The sequence below is a fragment of the Nerophis lumbriciformis genome, linkage group LG07 (genome assembly GCF_033978685.3).
Source record: "Nerophis lumbriciformis linkage group LG07, RoL_Nlum_v2.1, whole genome shotgun sequence".
Lineage (NCBI taxonomy): Eukaryota > Metazoa > Chordata > Actinopteri > Syngnathiformes > Syngnathidae > Nerophis > Nerophis lumbriciformis.
Window position 1 is genome coordinate 35582501 of NC_084554.2, and position 20729 is coordinate 35603229.

General features: G+C 42.7%; 1 protein-coding gene and 1 long non-coding RNA gene across 2 annotated transcripts in view; one reads left to right on the top strand and one right to left on the bottom strand.

Moving 5' to 3' along the window:
• The window catches only part of LOC133609587 (uncharacterized), a 168048-nt gene extending 164712 nt beyond the window's left edge, over window positions 1-3336 (top strand). The window contains exon 8 of the long non-coding RNA XR_009815742.1: window positions 3269-3336. This is a non-coding gene — a long non-coding RNA (uncharacterized lncRNA). The remainder of the gene's footprint in view (window positions 1-3268) is intronic.
• The window catches only part of fam49bb (family with sequence similarity 49 member Bb), a 35314-nt gene continuing 16320 nt past the window's right edge, over window positions 1736-20729 (bottom strand). The window contains exons 3-12 of the mRNA XM_061965314.1: window positions 15307-15387; window positions 14746-14867; window positions 14547-14652; window positions 7962-8101; window positions 4382-4459; window positions 4170-4286; window positions 4027-4106; window positions 3828-3954; window positions 3679-3749; window positions 1736-2429 (exon numbers count right to left, since the gene is read on the bottom strand). Coding sequence (XP_061821298.1) covers window positions 2366-2429; window positions 3679-3749; window positions 3828-3954; window positions 4027-4106; window positions 4170-4286; window positions 4382-4459; window positions 7962-8101; window positions 14547-14652; window positions 14746-14867; window positions 15307-15379 — 978 coding nt within the window. The 5' untranslated portion in view covers window positions 15380-15387 and the 3' untranslated portion in view covers window positions 1736-2365. The remainder of the gene's footprint in view (window positions 2430-3678; window positions 3750-3827; window positions 3955-4026; window positions 4107-4169; window positions 4287-4381; window positions 4460-7961; window positions 8102-14546; window positions 14653-14745; window positions 14868-15306; window positions 15388-20729) is intronic.

The following is a 20729-nucleotide window of genomic DNA, read 5'->3' on the forward strand; positions in this document are numbered from 1 at the left end:
AACATGTTTTATACAAGATACAAGCCATTGTTAAAAGTTGGAAATTCATGGAATTGTAATTCTACTTCCTGTCTGCAGTTTCAATTCTATCTCATGGATTTGAATTTGAGACTATCTATATTAGATGTGTCATTTTGCACAAGTCTGCTGAAGTGAAGTCAGTGTAGTCATTCACATACAGTAGCTAACAGTCACCATGTCCAAATTCACGTTCAATATGAATTTCCTTTCAGTGCGTCCCAATTTTCCTCTTTTTTTGAGTGTGTGCTCCTCCACACCAAAAGTGTTTGCATGATGCATCGCTGCAGCCCAAGTGGAAAAAGGTGTGATTGATGAAAGCAGCAGAGCAACAAGGTTAATGTGATTAAATGCAAGTTGCAGCTCCTCCCTGCAAAGACGTGATGCATTACCATTGCTGGCCGTGTCTGCAGGATGGGGCGGGGTCCAAAGTCAGGGTCATGTAGGACGCTTGCATGCTGGGACTAAGACAAGTTGTCTTCAATCTCGGGCTGCAACCTTAAATCTCTTACATTTTGTTGCTTCGATTAATCCTTTAATTAGTGTAACTAATACAAATGTTTAAAGTACAGACCGCACGGCGTGCCCGGAACTTTAAATAGATGGACATTGTTTTTGCACGGCCGCTGCAAAAGAGTGCACAGCTGATTTGTCTTTATTTGCATAATACACACATGTTAAAATTGCTATTTCAATAGTGATGATGTGCATGTATTAGTAAGAATGAAGGTTATGGAATGCAGACAAAATACTATTTGTGTCAAATATGCACCAAGGATATGAGGTGTATTTTATCAAATTACTCAAATAATTGATAGCTGCATTTATTCCCACTCTTGAATTCAATACAGCAAATATTTCATTCCTTCTCTCGCTCTGTGTGTGTGTGTGGGGGGGGGGGGGGGAGAAATGCAGGGATGCTGCAGAGGGACACACCCATCCACATTGCTTCTTCCTCACAGAAAAAGACAGAAGGGAAAGAAATGGGGGTAAAAAATTCAGCACAAATATATTTTCTGCCTTTTCTAAGCTGTCCATGAAGGTATAGAAACTACTTCTTCAAAGTCACATTATAGTATATTTATTATATGTAAATCCACTAAGTTTATTGGAAGTGAAAATCTGGCCTTGATGCTGTAATTTCGACAGTTCCCAGGTGTTTTAGTAAGCCCTAGTGTGTGCGTGTGTGTGTGGTCGTTATTCTTCTGCTTCCAAAGCGGTCTTGATCTTTTCAAAGCTCTTTATAGCACCTGACTGGCAATTTTCCGTAAATCAACTCTGTGAGCGACCACATTGACTTCCTTTGTCACGAGCAAATAATGGCTAATAAAGAGAGATGCAGTGTTATTGCAGCTGGAACTAATCACTATATTACAATAGTCACTTTTATTGTACATATTGATCCGAAGTGGCAGTGGGAGGCAATGGCCAAGGTGGGCTGCTGGCCCTTTAAACGAGAAATAATTCAGTACAAGCCAACCAATCACAGCCTTTCAAGTCTATGATCATAAAATTATTTACAACTCCTGTAACTGACTCAGCTTTATTTTAAGATGTGTAGCAAAGCCCGAGGAAGTCATAAAAAGCAGGAGATGATAGATTTGTCATGTTTTCTGGTCATAAATAAACATAACTGTTAAGTTTCCATGTTCATTACAGAAGATTTGGAACAAATGGTGTAATATTCCTGAGAAATGTCAGAAAGAGTCCAGCAGAAAAACAAAAGTTCTCCTTTTAATTCCTGTATCTTCTTTAAGTACACACTTTTCATTTTGCACACATCACAGTTTAAAAGTCTGCAAAAACATAACACAACTATGAAGAGACAATGTACTTATTGAGTAGCTATAAAAAATATAAAAAAACACTTCTTAAATCTCATTGCGATAAAGTACCATATTTGCATTCAGCACACGCGATACACAACAGCGCAGACAAACTGATTTTTTTTTTTAAATAGACAAGGAGAAAAATAATCACTTATCATGCAGAGAAAGTCATTAAATAACAAATCAAACAAAAATAATATAAACTTCTATATATTTCTCTTTTAAATGTTCAAGTCAAAGCGTCCCTTGAAAAGAGGGAGTGTTGTTAAAAGGAGCTACCACGTTTGCGTCAGCCGCCATTGTTGAATGGCTCTTGAGGCGCAAACGTCGTAGCTCAGCGACATCTTTTTGGCACGGAAAAAGACGTTCATGACGGCAGTAGCATTTTGCATCACAAAACAAAAAAAGAGGGCGGAGCTGTAGCTCTTTTTCTTTTAGAAAGAGACAAAGAAAAGACATTCCGTTGGCCGGCAAGGGTCCAACGAGTGGCGTGTCCCCGCCCTCCTGGTAGCCTGCTGCTACTGCAGCATCAGCTTGATGCTCTTGTTGGTGGATTCGTCGTTAAGATGCTTGGTGGTGTACCTGAAACATCACACACTTTAATGGCGTGGTCGCCTGCCACATGAGATAGCATGATTTTTACGGGCCCGCTTCGGACAAAGTGTTGACACACAAATGATCCTGTCAGCACCAAGCGTCCCAAATTTGGGAGAATGTTAAAAAAAGGAGGGCCGGGTGAGGTGTCAGATGTAATATAAGATGAATTTTAGATAAGTCACATGTTAAAAATGGTGGGTGTGGTCTATTTCCTGGAAGACGAGCACTGGGCAAACTTTATCAGCTAAGGATTGATCCAAAAAATAGACTTGAATATTGTTTCCTTTTTTGTGAGCTGGAGCCTACCCCAGCAGAATTAAACCAACATGGGAGCACATATGCTAACAGATTATATAACATATTTACAGATATTTTACTGGCATTATAGCCGGTAAAAGAGTGTGATATCTTGTGGCATTTGTTTTCTTTTTTGGTAAATATTGCTATAATCCTCCCTAATAATCTTAATGTGTTTAATTTTAGTTTTACAATTAAATACTTATTGTCACAAAATAGCCGCACTTTGGACATTGTTTAATCTGAGCTGTTGGCCATTCACATGATCAAGTCCTATAATATTTGACATGTACAGTAGATCCCTGCTATTTGCAAAAACACCAATAATAAGAAAGGCTTAAAAACGCCTATTTTGGTACTCAACTGTTTGAAAATGAGTTTTACACACAAATTGGGTTCTGAAACTTGGCAGCGTCATGGTGTCGATGCAAACCAGACTGGCTAAGAAAGTATCAATGCTAAATGAAGAGTTAGTATATAATTACTGCAGTCATTAGTTTGATGTAATTATTATTTGACCTGCACAGACGGTGGTGAGCACGGAATGAAACCGAGGCTGACTCGGCAGAAGATGATATTGTGCAAGTAATTGCTGGTAAGTAACTTTATTTTGCTCAATTGATACAAAAACATTGTCCTTCATAAGAACCAGTGTTAACCACTGAGCCATCTTGTGGTTTCTGGGATTGTTGGCCATGCGTTTGAGTATCTTAGTGTCTTCATCACATGTGTACTCCAATCTTATATCAGCATAGCTCAGTGGTCAACTTCACTGACTCTTAATTTGCTGATCTGGGTTCCAGTCCCACTCAATTAGTGGGAGTTCAGATGCTGGTTATGTGCTTCTTTCTGTATGCTAAGTGTAGAGATCTAAAGATGTATATAGTGTACACACTATTTTATACCTAAATAGCATAGACATTCTAGTATATGGTACCTGAGAGCGTTGAGGAGTCCGTCCACAGTGTTGGGAGGTTGATCTTTCAGCACTTTGATGCAGCCTTTCATCTGTGGAGGAAAAGACACAAACAAATAAATCAAGTAACAAAAAAGTGGTTGTGAGTTTTGTTTGGCCGCTGTACTCACGTCGATCTTTGACGACTTGGCGAAGGCGCCAACGGGGTGAACGTAGTCATAGAGAATGATGACGCCGACCATCACCCGCAGGCAGAACGACACGGTGTCCTCACTGGCGAAGCGGCTGCGGTATTCCCTGTTGACGCACCGTGGACAATTTCACCACACGGCGGACAGCATTTTAAAGTTCTCACGGGTCTTCGCTTACGGCGTTTCCAGCATGACTTTACAGACGCTCGCCATGGTGCTGAGGCAGTCTGTGGTGTTCTCAATAGGCAGGTTCTTGTTCTACAGCAAAAAAGGGCAGTCAGCTTTTCAGGACGCATTCGTCTCGCGGTGTCGTCCACTCACCTCGGACACAAATCTGGTGGTGCCGTCGCTTAGTGTCTTCAGCATGGGCGTGGCGTCGGCGTAGAAGAGAGATATCCTGTTGGCCAGCTCGTTGTTGACTTCGTTCTCACACTCCGCCTGACTCGTCCAGAAAAAACAACTTGGTTTAGCGTCCAATTGATGCTTTTTAATCAAGCCTGCATGTTGAAACGATGACGTGGGCTTTTTCTCACCGGTAGATTGTTGATGCGCATGCGACTCAGCGTTCTTCTGTAGTAGCTGAAGTCGTTCTGAATGGCCGGAGTTGTCATCTGTAACAATACAAACACAATGTTAGAGTAGTCAGTGTAGGGCTGGGCGATATATATTGATATACTCGATATATCGCGAGTTTGTCTCTGTGCGATATAGAAAATGACTATATCGTGATATTCGAGTATATGTTCTCACGCAGTTGCTTTTAGCTGCAGGCATTACACTACATGCATTTCCCACTTTTTCTTGTCTCTCCTTCTCACAGAGACTTAAAACAAGCGCACCTTCTTACATACGTCACGCACGCAACGTCACACGCCCTCCCCCAGCAGAGAGGTAGCTACATGGGTAACATTAGCTGTGAAGTTAACGGTGTGTTGCGAGTGGTAATACGAGAGAAAGAAGGTGCCAATCTGGTAACAAATGAAGGAAGAATTAATTCCCAAGAAAAACAGCACGGGGTCCATCGTCTGGCGGTGGTTTGTCTTCAAGCGGGAATATGTTGACAAATTATGCGGCAAAAGCGTCGCGACAAAAAGTAGCACCACTGTTATTTGATTTCCTATTATGCAGCTCATTTTTATTTGACAGTTATTGAAATATCTTGTGTGACATCATGCACAAAAGTGCACTTTATTTGTTTTAAACTATTGTAGTGGCGTTCTGTACAAAAAGTGCACTTTAATTTAGTGTTGTTTTGATATGTCATCTTAACGACATCATGCACAAAAGTGCACTAATAGCTTGTTTTAAAATGTCTCTGACAATCTTGCACTTTCTGTTTTGAAATGACATGAATGTTTGTGCCACTGCTTAATAACTGTTTAATAAATACAGTTTTGGTAAATTTACTTAATTGTGGTTTCCCTCTCTGCAGGAAAGTTTAAAATGAGCATATATTAATGCAGTATGAAGAAGAATGTTTTAATGTAGATGCATAGAATCATCATACTGCTGTGATTATATGCATCAAGTGTTCATTCAAGGCTAAGGCAAAATATTGTGATATATATCGTGTATCTTGACATGGCCCAAAAATATTGAGATATTAATAAAAGACCATATCGCCCAGCCCTAAGTCAGTGTACACTTTGTATTGCACATTTACCATCGACTGAAAAAGAGTCAACACATGGCAATTGCTTGTTTCAATAAGTGGGTCATCAAACTGGGTGTGAGCACCATTCTTATCCAACACTGCCTTAATGCTTTTGGGCATGGAAGACATGGAAGTGTATTGTTCCCTACATGTGATCAACTGGCTTCTGTCTTGTGACTTTCTCAGTCTCATACCATTTTCAGTGGCCTAGTGGTTAGAGTGTCCGCCCTGAGATCGGTAAGTTGTGAGTTCAAACCCCGGCCGAGTCATACCAAAGACTATAAAAATGGGACCTATTACCTCCCTGCTTGGCACTCAGCATCAAGGGTTGGAATTTGGGGTTAAATCACCCAAAAATTATTCCCGGGCGCGGCCACCGCTGCTGCTCACTTCTCCCCTCACATCTCCAAGGGGGTGAACAAGGAGATTGGTCAAATGCAGAGGACAAATTTCACCACACCTAGTGTGTTTGTGACAATCATTGGTACTTTAACTTTAACTTTTCCTCGACCCCACTCGGTTTTGTAAGCTACCGCAGTGTTGGGTTTATTAGTACTTATAGATGTATCACTTCTTATTTCGTCTCACTAGGGCTGGACAATTTTTGACTCTTGCTTTTCACGATATAAAAATATAATACTAAAAAAATAAACTATAATGGACCGCGCAACGTGCAAGCAAATTCCTGAGCTTGGAATGAGTGTGTGAGTGGAAAAAAAGAGCACGTCTACTAGAAGTTTTGGTTGCTACTTTTTGACACAGCTTGTGCTAGTATGCCTGATTAAGAATCACTGAACTCAACAAAAAAAGTAAGGCATATGGAATCACAGAATTGGCCAATAAAATGTTACACACAGAATATTAGGAAAATGTATATTAATGTGAGTGAAATGTTGTCATTGTGAGGAGAAGGAACTTTTGTTTAGGGAAATTATTGTCTCATGTTTCATCTCTGAAACACGTCTTAAACTACGGTAAACAATGTGCAGACGGCCACTTGAAACAGCGACTAAACTACAAAGCTAAATCTAGCAAGAACAATCCATGTACCCACAGCACACCTCGTCTGCTTGAGTTGTTGTGAACGACATCATGGATGTGAGATCAATGTACAAACAGGACTTCAGTCGCTCTCTTTATTTCTTTTAAAACAGCCTTAAGTCGTCAGGACAGCAGCACACTTTTCCCCTTCACAATAACAGCGATATGCACAACATCCAGTCTAACTGCACTAGCAAAATAAAGGTTTTAAATTAAAGTACCATACACAAGCATAATGTACTTAAGGCACTTATTGATACATTTCTTATTGCTTTGACTTAAATTTTTGTCCAAAAGGTTTATTGCACCAATAGAAAGATCTTTGCATTTTAATATATTTTTATTTAAGACAGAAAAAGCACACATGCTATGGTGGTAAAATAAGTGTAAAAGGTAAACAATGGAATACATTTTTTTTTTTTACAATTTTATAGTTTTATTATATTGCTACTGTTACTATTATTTTACTGTTTTTATTAACTGTTACTCATTTATATCCGTTGTTCTTTTAAATTATATTTAAAGTAGCGTTTTGGTAGTACAATAAATATTCATGTTTTCAATGTTATGAATAATCGTGTTATTAATCGTGATAATTATTTTTGCCATAATTGTCCAGCCCTAGTCCTCAGTCATGAACACATTATGATGGGACTGCCTGAATGTTTTTGTCGTTCAAACTGTACAGGAGATGGCATCATATTCAATAAAGTTCAATTATATTTCTAAGCACTTGATTGTCATATTTTTTGCACACCAAATATGCAAGTTAAAGCACCCAAAATAAATGACAGTACTGTGTATAAATATAGAGCACCTCTAATTTTCAGAACAATACAAAGTGTCACACCAGAGTCGAGCCCTCAATCATGGCTCAGCAGCGCGGGCTCATCTGCAGCTAATTATGCAAACATGTCGGCGCCTGCCTCATGCTAATCCCACTTCAATGGACTTACAAGTCCGCCTCGACCATGTCCGCCACGAGACGGGCTACGCGCCTCAGACGCTCAAAGTGGGTCAGAAGCTTGTGACGGGTGGACCTGGCACGCCACCTTGCACTTCCTACCTTCCCTTCTTTATCGGACGCTAATTGGGATGTCGCAGCGAGTCGCCTCAGGGGGCGGTCGGGTGCATTTTTAGGGGTTTTGTGAGGGAGAGGGTGAAGCAGTTCAGTAGCTGTCAAAACACATGAGCGCGCAGGTTTGAGTCCGCATGTATACTGAGTTGCAGGACACCACCCCTACATTTATCCAAATAAAAGCAGACGTCTGCTGAAGAAAACATGGATTTAAAAAGTCTTATTAGCCATTTCCTCTGACGTGCAGCTAATCAGCAGCTGAGCACTAAGCAGGATTGCAACTCAATGCTAATCGCGTCGTTTGGATTTGATTAGCATCGGCAGGAAGATTCAATCTTACTTTGAGCTCGTCAAAACGAAGAGTGAAGTGCAGGATTTCGGCAAACTGCTTGGCCAGCGCCTGCTCCCGCTCCAGGTGCTGCGTGGGGTCGGCGTACGTCTCGTTGGTCAGAGCTCCCAGCAGGCTGTGCAGCGCCGCCTCTGCGTTGCAAAGTCAAAGAAATAATCAGCAGCTGTGTACAAAAAAACAAGGAATTTGACATGGAGTGAAAAAAATCACCAATGATATCTAGTAATGTTGGTTGTGCACCCTGATAAAGTATCAAGTGGAGGTGGGACAGGATGTTAGAGGGGCAGCACTCATGCCCAAACTGCCTCGAGGCTCAGTGCCAGTTTGGGATTGGGGGACAAGGACGGGGGGTCCCCCTGCTCAGATGCAGATGAGACTAATTATCTCAGTGGCATTAGTGTGGAGGAGGGAACATTCAAACAGGATTATGCTAATTGTTTGGACAGGATGTAAATACGTAGCCGGTGTCCATCCTTGGTGTGCCGACAGAACTGATCACAAATCATAAGGCGTATGTCAGCCAATATGAGAAAACACAGCTCTCCTGGAAATACTTTTAAAGCCGAAGGAGGAGGAGGAGGTTGTATTTATAGACGCAGACGCTGCTTAACATTCAGTCTGCAGACATAATGATTATGACATAACGATAAGACATCTTTCTGTATTGTTGGCATGTCAGACTCAGACAGCAGTCAGCAAAGACGACTGTGTGTGTCGCTCCTGAATCATGGCTGCTAGGGACAAAGTTTGCAAGATTGCTTGAAAATCTGAACAGAAGTCATTTAATATTTGTCTAATGATTATAAACGTAGGAGGATGTTCAGATTATGTATTCTGAGCACTCCCTATACATTGTGGTGATCTACAAACATGTATTTCACAGACCTGCCAAACTAATTTTGTAAAATAAAATATAGTCACATTTATTTAAAGGCAAAGCATTGTTTTAGAATCAACAAATGTATTTTATCTCATTAAATAATGTCTTTTCCTTTATTTTTCCTACTGTTAATTATTTCTGTCCAGTTAGGTCTACAATAGGGGCCATTAAAAGACCAACCACATAACAATTTGGACACCTGTTCTTTTCTCGCTCTTCATCAACTATGTGAGCTACCACAACTCTCCTTGACTATGTAGCATGTTAGCTTTCCTTGTCTTAAGGAACAATGGTCATTGAGAGGGGAGCATTAATGCAGCTGGAACTAAAGCGTTACAACCAAGGATGTAACGATAAGACAATTTCATGACAGTTATTGTCACAGTATAGTTGAATGTGCTCTAAAATGTGCGCAGTATTCGTTAGCATTTAAGCTAGCAAGCAATTAGCACAGTAGCTGCTTCCATAGGAAATGAGCAGCATCACTGAGTTTATCATCTAAGGCAGTGGTTCTTAACCTGGGTTCGATCGAACCCTAGGGGTTCGGTGAGTCGGCCTCAGGGGTTCGGCGGAGCCTCCGCCATGGAGGTAAAAACACATCCGACTTATCGTGTAAATAAAAACTTCTCCCTATCGGCGTATTATGGATACCCCCAAACAATGTTCCCTCTAATTTTCCATCTGATTTGCAGGTTTTTTGATTGATTGATTGAAACTTTTACTAGCAGATTGCAAAGGAAGAGAATACATTATATGAAACAGTACAGTTTACACAGTACAGTACATATTCCGTACAATTGACCACTAAATGGTAACACCCAAATAATTTTTTCAACTTGTTTAAAGGGGAACATTATCACAATTTCAGAAGGGTTAAAACCATTAAAAATCAGTTCCTAGTGGCTTATTTTATTTTTTCAAAATTTTACCCATCACGCAATATCCCTAAAAAAAGCTTCAAAGTGCCTGATTTTAACCATCGTTATATACACCCGTCCATTTTTCTGTGACGTCACATAGTGATGCCGATACAAACAAACATGGCGGATAGAACAGCAAGTTATAGCGACATTAGCTCGGATTCAGACTCGGATTTCAGCGGCTTAAGCGATTCAACAGATTAGGCATGTATTGAAACGGATGGTTGTAGTGTGGAGGCAGGTAGCGAAAACGAAATTGAAGAATAAACTGAAGCTATTGAGCCATATCGGTTTAAACCGTATGCAAGCAAAACAGACGAAAACGACACGACAGCCAGCGACATGGGAGAAAGCGAGGACGAATTCGGCGATCGCCTTCTAACCAACGATTGGTATGTTTGTTTGGCATTAAAGGAAACTAACAACTATGAACTAGGGTTACAGCATATGAAATACATTTGGCAACAACATGCACTTTGAGAGTGCAGACAGCCCAGTTTTCATGAATTAATATATTCTGTAGACATACCCTCATCCGCTCTCTTTTCCTAAAAGCTGATCTGTCCAGTCCAGTTGGAAATGCATCTGCTTTGAGTGTCGCAGGATATCCACACATTCTTGCCATCTCTGTCGTAGCATAGCTTTCGTCGGTAAAGTGTGCGGAACAAACGTCAAATTTCTTGCCACTTTCGCATCTTTGGGCCACTGGTGCAACTTGAATCCGTCCCTGTTCGTGTTGTTACACCCTCCGACAACACACCGACGAGGCATGATGTCTCCACGGTACGGAAAACAGTCGAAAAAACGGAAAATAACAGAGCTGATTTGACTCGGTGTTTGTAATGTGTTTGAGAAAATGGCGAATTGCTTCCCGATGTGACGTCACGTTGTGACGTCATCGCTCCGAGAGCGAATAATAGAAAGGCGTTTAATTCGCCAAAATTCACCCATTTAGAGTTCGGAAATCGGTTAAAAAAATATATGGTCTTTTTTCTGCAACATCAAGGTATATATTGACGCTTACATAGGTCTGGTGATAATGTTCCCCTTTAAGTCGGGGTCCACGTTAATCAATTCATGGTAATGTGTAAGGTGTGTAATTTGTTGTGAGTTCATGCACTGTGTTGGTTTTGTTCTTTGAACAAGGTGATGTTCATGCACGGTTCATTTTGTGCACCAGTAAAAAAACATTTCTTGAATTTGAAAAAATAAAACATTTTATTTTTCACTAAAGAAGGGTTCGGTGAATGCGCATACGAAACTGGTGAGGTTCGGTACCTCCAACAAGGTTAAGAACCACTGATCTAAAGGCTGTAATTCAAATTTTAAATGGCTGGATTTTTGTGTGTGTAAGGTGCATCTGAATTTAAAAAAAATGCGTGCATGTTGAAAGGTGTGATGTCAGGTTTTTCATGAAAACAATCGTTGCTATTCACATATATTTTTACCAAGCACCAGAAGATGAAAGCGGAAGTGAGCAGCAGATAAGAGTTATGATATGCAAAGTCAATGACATAAGCTCCTCTCCATGATCTCATCTATGTTGGACGCTGAGCCTATTAGCGTAGCGCTACACGTAGCTGCACCAGCCCGCAGTAATGGTCTCAGCCTCATGCATATCGGATCAGGCGGGGGGCTTCCGAGGCCACGGCGGGCCCCGAAGCCTTAAAGTCAAGACAGCGAAATGGAGCGGCGGCGGCAAGCTGACCTACTTTGTGACATAACAACCACCGCCAGGCTGTCGCCGCCCACAGCCTCCCATAGATTGTGGTGGTCCACAATCCAACCCTCGACTTTACCCTCAGGGTCATAAGAAGATCAAAGAGCCCCTAAGCCCCCCGACATGCTAATTAAACAATGTATAGTCCCTCTGAGGTCAGCGCACAGTGCTGAGACGTGCACGTCTGTGCAAGTTTGTTTACATTCAACTGCATGTCTGGGATCTTGGCGGCTCGTATGCACTACATGATATTTTTATCAATACACTAAATTTCCCTCTGGGACAATACATGCTCTATCTAATATGAACCAGCTCATATTTTCAATATCACCCACCTCTCACTGCAACACAACAATTGCTTTTCAAAACTCAATATATACCTTCATTTTGTCTTTTTTCAACTAAAGTCTGATAATACAGTGCATTCGGTAAATAATCACAAAGCTTGACTTTTCCACATTTTGTTTTCTCACAGCCTTATTCCAAAATGGAATAAATACATTTTTGTTCTCAAAATTCTACACACAATACCCCATAATGATTTTTTTAGGGATTTTTGCAAATTTACTAAAAATAAACAACTAAGAAATCTCATGTACATATATATTTCTGGCCTTTGGAGCTCAAAAGGGAGCTCAGGTGCATCCTGTTTCAACTGATCATCCTTGAGATGTTCCTACAGCTTAATTGGAGTACACCTGTGGTGAACTCAGTTGGTTGGACATAATTTGTAAAGACACAATATATATAAAAGGTGCCACATTCCACAGTGCATGGCAGAGCATACACTAAGAATGAAGTCGAAGGAACTGTCTGTAGACCACTTGAGGCACAAATCTGGGTAAGTGTTCAGAAAAATATCTGCTACCTTGAAGGTCCCAATGAGCACAGTGGCCTCCATCATCCGTAAATGGAAGAAGTGCAGAACCATCAGGACTCTTACTAGAGCTGGCGGGCGGTCTGAACTGAGCAATGAAGGAAAAGGGCCCGAGTCAGGGAGGTGACCAAGAACCCGATGGTCACTCTGTCAGAGCTACAGCTATCCTTTCTGGAGAGAGGAGAACCTTCCAGGAGGAAAACCATCTCTGCAATAAACCACTAATCAGGTCTGTATGGCAGATTTGCCAGACGGAAGCCATTTCTTAGTAAACAAGTTTTCCAAAATGCACCTGAAAGACTCTCAGACCATGAGAAACTAAATGATCTGGTCTGATGAGACAAAGATTGAAGTCTTTGGTGTGAATGCCAGGCGTCATGTTTGGAGGAAACCAGGCACCGCTCATCACCAGACCAATACCACCCCTACAGAGAAGCATGGTGGAGGCAGCATCATGCTGTGGGGATGTTTTTCAGCGAGGAACTTGGAGACTAGTCAGGATAGAGGGAAAGATGAATGCAGCAATGTACAGAGACATCCTGGATTAAAAACATGCTCCAGAGTGCTTTTGAACGATCCTAAGCACACAGCCAAGATATCAAAGAAATGGCTTCAGGACAATTCTGTAAATGTCCTTCAGTGGCCCATCCAGAGCCTAGACTTATATCCCACTAAACATCTCTGGAGGGATCTGAAAATGGCTGTGCAGACACTACCCATCCAACTTGATGGAGCTAGAGAGGTGCTGCAAAAAGGAATGGGCGAAACTGCCCACAGATAGGTGTGCCAAGCGTGTGACATCGCATTCCAAAAGACTTGAGGCTGGAATTGCTGCCAAAGGTGCATCAACAAAGTACTGAGCTAAGGTTGTAAATACTTATGTACATGTGATTTTTATTTTAATAAATGTGCTAAATACCTCCAAAAACTTTACATTGTCATTATGGGGTATTGCGTGTAGAATGTTGATGAAAAATCTATTTATTTAATTTTGTAATAAACTGCAACAAAATAAAATGTGACACAAGTGAAGCGCTGTATTGTCTTAAATAAAAAAAAACAAATAACAATAAAAAATACTTTGTTCGCAAAATTTTGCACTGGAATAAAAATCCCAACCAAAAGCGGTAGAATATGTTGGGAGGGTTAAGAGCCCTCAAATATACAAAACCAAAGTCGACAAACAAAATTGTAATAATAAACATGTAGGTCGAGGTAGAGTTGTTACTTAACGGACAATCAAGTTAGAACCTTCTTAAACAAAATTGCAGAGTAACAATATAAACACTACATTATAAGCAGATGTAGTTACAGGTCACATGCAAAACAAACTGAAGATGGCATCGAAACTGACAAATGGCAACATGACAAATGTTTGCATCACTTTTAGAAATGCTAGTTTTATAACAATATTAAATGGCAGCATGTCTTTGGTGAAGTGTTTAACAACACTTTCTATGAGCGCACACTGTTTTGTTTACACTCACCTTGTTCACTGAACGCCTCAGGCTGTCGGGTGGTTGTTTCAAGTGGGCGTCCAGGTTTGTTGTATTCGAGCACATTCCACAAACTGACTCCTCGGTGCCAATAGGCTCATATTGTTGCAAAGGTTTCAACTGAAATATTGCCACACTGGCAATTTGGTTTTGTGATCATTTTGAACATGTTAGCTGCTACATGCTAACGGGCCCACCTCTCCACACAAAGAGTCAAAGACCCTTAATGAAGGACGAGAGAACCCTCCTCCTACCCTCTTTTCTCTTCGCTATGGCACAAACATGCAGCTGCTGAAACCGACAAAAAGCGTAAATGCTCTTGAAGAATGCACAGGGCAATTTATCGACGCTGGAAAACTTACCAACTTAAATTTATCGGCAGTTTATTGACTTATCGAATATCGGCCCAGGCCTAAGTTTGGGGTTGCTCTATTTTCTTTTGTTGGATTGATTAAAATTCTGTGATTTTTAGGCCAACACTGCATGTAAAAGTCGTACATCAGCAACAAGAGAAGCTTTTGCAACCTGCAACCGGTTTCTAAAGTTTATTATAATTCATATACCAAATATATTTCACGAGAATCATGTTCATGATTCTGAATCGTAGAGTCACCCCAAGAGTTGCGATCAGATCGTGAAGAACCCAAAGATTCCCACCTCGAATGATGTCACTGGGGACTTACCTAATCTCTGGGAGAACTCATAGAACTTCTTCAGTCTTCCTACTAGAGGGACCACCGCCGCCCACGCCTGTTCTTGTTGCGCCTCATCATTTGGATTCTGGATGGCCTAATAAGAATAAAACAATGAGTTTGGATGAATTGTTTGTGTCATCGTTCTCTCCTTCCACCATCACTCTGACAAATAAGAGCCTTATTTTACCTCTCTGATCACCTGTCCTGCTCCTTTGTAGGCCTGCAGCTCGTCCAAGATGGCCTTGGCATCCTTCAGCACCACGTCCACCTGCTCCCACACCTCACGCTCGGCGTCTGTGGGCTGTGCGTCTGGAGGGTGGGGGGACATCAGGACAGAGGGTCACCTTACTGTGCGACACACCGCTTCATTGGCTTGGGCGGGTGCACCTAATCAAGTGCACTGGACTGCTTTATGGTTGACAAGTGTACACAAAAAGTGAGTGAATGGATGGATCATCGTGATTTTTGGGGGGGGGGGTGGGGAACATTCTTTCAAGCGTCTCTAGGAAGCGATGACCTAATGTGAGAGCTTGCCAAGTGTGAAGACTCCACAGTTGTAGGATAAGCAGTGTCCTCCAGCTACAAAGCTGTGTTACATCGGAGGATGGGGGCTGTGCTCTGCACCACAACAACCGTGTGCACCTTGCAGGTTGCTAAAAGCGCCTCTAGGAAGAACACGGCGTAAGGCTGGAGTTGCTAACACGACGCTCACATACAGTATGCACGTGAGGTCCTGACTCGCACTCACTTTCAAAATCCAGGAAGAAATTGGGCTCCTGTTCCAGATCAGTGCAGGTCAAAACCTTCAGTAGGTTCCCCATGTTGGCGCCTGTGCAAAGAGAAGGAGATCAATCAATGATTCAGAAGAGAAGAGTGCGGTGAAAGTGGCGCCCACACAGTTGCATTCAGGGAACCTCACTCTGCTCTGTTCTGCCCTGGTGCCTTCATGAACCCCCCAAAAATACAAACCTCCTGCACATTGGCTGCTGCCAAGCAGATGTCACGGCAACTCCATAAATAAACCTCTCCAAGCTTGGAGAGGTTTTCTGCTTTGCTGAATTTCTACCCGGCAACAAAAAGGCATTTCACTGATTTTTTATTTATTTTTACAAATGTACATTTTAGTTTCACTGTCACATCGTGTAGCTTCTTTTTACACTTATATAACAGTTTGAAGCTTGATGCTGAAGTCATTTTGTACTTTAAATGTTCAGTCGGCTGAGGTGATGGAGAGACATTTGGCTGTGCAGCTGCTGGACCAGAGCCCGCAAAAAGGTGTTAGTTTTAAAGGATGAGTTTAAGTATAAAAAATACTCTGACATTTTTAAATGAAAGAAACGGCTCTTCCAAATGTGTCCACTGGATGTTGGAATAGCAATTATTTGTATCCAGTGTCATGAGAGTTCATGACTTCAGAGGGGGCGGAGCTATGTGGCATGTTAAGATAGAGGCAACACTTCCAGGTTTGGACACTTACGCTGCTTATCAGTGACAGTATAAAAAATGTGGGTTGATACGTTCATGCCTTTATTGTCAAAGATGATGTTGGTAATGTCACCTGAGACATTTCTACCCAAAGAAATGCTTCTGATAATCTGTACATTTTGTATTGTACTTAAATCTAATCCATTATTATTATGACTGGGGGCACATTTTCACGGCGTACATAAATATGCTGAAATAATATACATCCCCTTCTAACTTCATGTGTAATTAATGAAGTGAGTCCAAATTCCCAAGTTTTGTTGTAGATGATGCTACATACGTACAGAATAAACCACATGATTTCAGTTAATCAGTTGAGGAAAATGAGTAGATTACATTAATAACATCCTGTAATTTGATTTTGATATTTATTTATTTCATATTCTGATAGATTAAAAATGAACAGCAATGGGAGCATTTTAAAACCCCGCCAGACTCAATGCACCAATTTCATTAACATTTTTACATCATTTATTCAGAAAAAATAAATAACGACAAATAAAGATAGAACACGATTAATCTCAACATGCAAGTGTGGAAAAAAACAAGTTGTACATTTTTAGAATGTACTTGGTCTATTTTTAGACAAAGAAAAGTTGTCTTTATTTTTAGGTTATCATGCCATGCTTTTTACGAGTCAGGCCCATTTGGGAGGAGATGTTTCTTCACGTGGCCCCTGAGCTGAAATGAGTTTGACACTCCTGTGCTAGAGGAGTATTTTTACGCACGCAGACAAATGTTCTTTCTAGTTGTCACGATGTATCAGGTGTGGGTAGCAGTAGTAGAGAGTAATGTGTGTGCACTCCGCAGCGACATGGACAAAAGCAGATGAGGAGGGCGACCATTTTAGGGAATGCTGCAAACTTCATTGGTCGTTCCTCTCTCCAGTGCTGGAATTGCTATTGTTTGTACGTACTTTTTGTATAGAATAAATTATGAATCTTCAATTTCAGTCACCGCTCATTATTTGACAGCTTCTCTTCCCTCCTAAAGGAAGAGTCCCAATACAGCTCAGCAGCGGACACACACACACCTCAGTTGAGTGTGACACAATGAGAAGTGACAGCTGTACGAGGTTTGTGTGCACCGTCCTCCATGTGACTCCTAGAAAGCAGACATGACGACTTAAGAGATCTCAGACGTAAAAGTGGAGACAAGATTTCGTACCTTTTGGGGATAAGGACGAGTTGGACGGCGAGGAGGGGGGAGGAGGACGGAGGCTTTCTGAGATGAGTGACGGCACAAGTGCACACTCAGCAGTGGTTTAGTGGGGCAGATTTTATTTAATAATGAGACGGACGTCGATCAACGCTAACTTTGCCTGGCAACAAGTGGCGACGTTACTTTATGACACCACCTAAAATTGCTGCTAGTCACCGAAACGAAGGCGGAGACCACCTGCGAGGTCCCACCTGCCCCCAAATGCCCCCCTTCGTCTTTTTAGCCCGCACTAATGTGACCTGAATGTGTGCCCGCACAGACGCTGGCACCTCGCTGGCTGTCTGCATGCAGCACCTGGGACGCCCACGCAAGGAAGGGCGCAGAGAGAGAGCTGTCAGTCCACTGCCAGGCGGCGCCACTCTAGCGCCACCTACCAGGAGCTGGTGGAGGCAACGGCGGCCTGGTGGGCACGGTGCCACTCTCCCCTGTGCTGACAGAAAGGAGGTCAAATTAAGGACAGGGATTTGTGTAGCCCACTTCTCAAGTCCACCAGAGAATCTCAGAGAAGATAAAAAGTATTTTGAAGAAATAAAGATGAATATGCTGCAGATTTTAAACATGTTTTATCACTAAGCAGCTAGGGAGGGGTCTTAGTACGAAGCCTGCATGACCTGGGCCGCCTTGTTGTTGTTTTGAACCCCCCACCAAGCAATCGCGTGCTCTCAGGGAGGGAGTGGGTGGGTGAGTGGGGGGTTACTTCCAATCTAACCAGCAGGAGCCCGCGCAGCTCTCTCATTGGCTGAGGCCGATCTACCCGACAGCTCGCTGTATCCATGGAGCCCAAAACAATTTTTTGGTACCATTGAAAACATTGCAGCAGCCAATGAGAAGCCGACGTGAGCCCGGGGAGCAGGGTGAGTACAGTAGTAGTAGACTTGAAAGCACATGAATATGCTAATAGATGAGGTAATGCGCCAAAAGCAGAACATTAGTAAACAACAGGGCAGCGTTTTATTCCACCGCTGTTTTCATTTGAATGGCACGTAAGAAACTAAATAATAATTTCCCTGGCATGACAACATGAGGCCAAAACCCAGCCGAGGTTATTCTGATGGCAGGGCCGCGCCCATGCAGCATGCTGACCTCTGCATGGCACCGCCTTGCACGCTGCAATCCCGCTCGTAAACACACCCCCGGGCAGGGCGCCGCTGAAATGGAGCACTGCGACAAAGTGCTCGGTCGGCGAGTGCTGACATTCCACTACTCGGCTGCAGCGTGAGGATCCACGTGCCCCCGCCAGCTTCACCGCGCTGGGAAAAAAAACAAGCGCCCCTCCCCGACCCGGTGCGTCACGTGGGCGCCGCCGTGGAGAGGCTGAGCGCTCTCGCCTGGGGCGTGGAGGGAGGCTGCAGCCTGAATGCATGCATGTGTGTTAATGGCAACAAGAACATGCACGGCTTGTGATGGAAAAATGGGAATAACGCGGCGGAGGTGCGACAGCATGTGATGGAGTGCGTGCAGTGGGAGGGATTGTGGAGCGTCACACTGCGGCACAGGCAGCTTTAAACTTGACCCAGATTCCCCGGGTGACACGCCACATCGCATTAGACCACTCAGCCGGACCTGGAGCCCACTGGAGCTCGCTGACAGCGCCCCGACCCGACAGGCAGAAAATGGGGGAGCACTACCCATTGGGGGCCGACGCCCCCTCCCCCTCATCCCTACCCCCACAACATCTCCTGCCAATCCCAGTCAGCTGACTAAAATGGCTCAGGGGGTGAACTCCATTACCTCGTATGACTGCACCCACGTAAACATCCGCCTAATGCCCCCCCATCCACTCCCCACAAATCCCCGGCAAATCAAAACAAAACCACACGGCGACATCAGCTGTCTCGCCTCGCCATGGCAACCACACGGCCGCGGGAAAAGCGGGCACTTGCACCAACGTGGCACAGCGGTAGTGGGGGGTGACATACGTCTTATCCCCAGCTAAGCCTCCCTTTTTGGTTGGCACCTGCTGAAAGTTGGAAACCATGGCAACAGGCACACACCGTCCGCTTGTAGTTTCCTCAGCATGCCTTAAATAAAACGCTGACAGTGTAGTTTGGTCTTCTCATATACTGTAACTTATCATGCCGTAAACAAGCTGCGCCCTCCTCGTCCTCGCCGTGTCCTTGCCGGTCTCTTTAAGGATGTTAGGAATCATTAAGGAGGGCGTATTGACTCAGTTTCTGGCATCCAAACATGGCAGCTCCCCGAGGCCGCTGCCTGCAAGACATCTACGGTGTGTGTACGTACACACACACAAACACACACACACACACACACACACACACACACACACACACATCTACACACATCCTTACACTTCTACAGTACACACTTCTACAGTACACACACACACGCACAACCTTACACGTCTACAGTACACACACATCCTTACACATTTACAGTACACACACATTCTTACATAGCTACAGTACACACACACGCACACAACCTTACACTTCTACAGTACACAACCTTACACTTCTACAGTACACACATCCTTACACTAACAGTACACACACATTCGTACATAGCTACAGTACAAACACACACAACCTTACACTTCTACAGTACACACACACATTCTTACACTTCTACAGTACACACATTCTTACATAGCTACAGTACACACATCCTTACTCATCTACGGTACACACATACACACACGTTCTTACATAGCTACAGTACACACACACACACACACACACACACACACACACACACACACACACACACACACACACACACACACACACACACACACACACCACCTTACACTTCTACATTACACACACATTCTTACAAATCTACAGTATACACAGACACACAACTTTACACAACCTTACACACAATCTTACACTTCTACATTACACACACATTCATACATAGCTACAGTATACACTGACACGACTTTACACAACCTTACACACAACCTTACACTTCTACAGTACACATTCTTACATAGCTACAGTACACACGCAACCTTATACAGTACTTCTACATTACACACACATTCTTACAAATCTACAGTACACATTCTTATATAGCTACAGTACACACTGATACACCACCTTACACACAACTTTACACACCATTACACTTCTAGGGTACTTACACTTACACATCTACAGTACACAAATTCTTACATAGCTACAGTAGACACAACCTTACACTTCTACAGAGCACACATTCTTATTTAGCTACAGTATACACACAACCTTACACACCTACACACATCCGTACACTTCTACAGTGCACACACAACCTTACACTTTCACACACATCCTTAAATTTCTACAGTACACACACATACAACCTTACACATCTACACACATCCTTAAACTTCTACAGTACACACACACACACACATTCCACATCTACACACATCCTTAAACTTTTACAGTAGACACACACACACACAACCTTACACATCCTTAAACTTCTACAGCACACACACACACACACAACCTTACA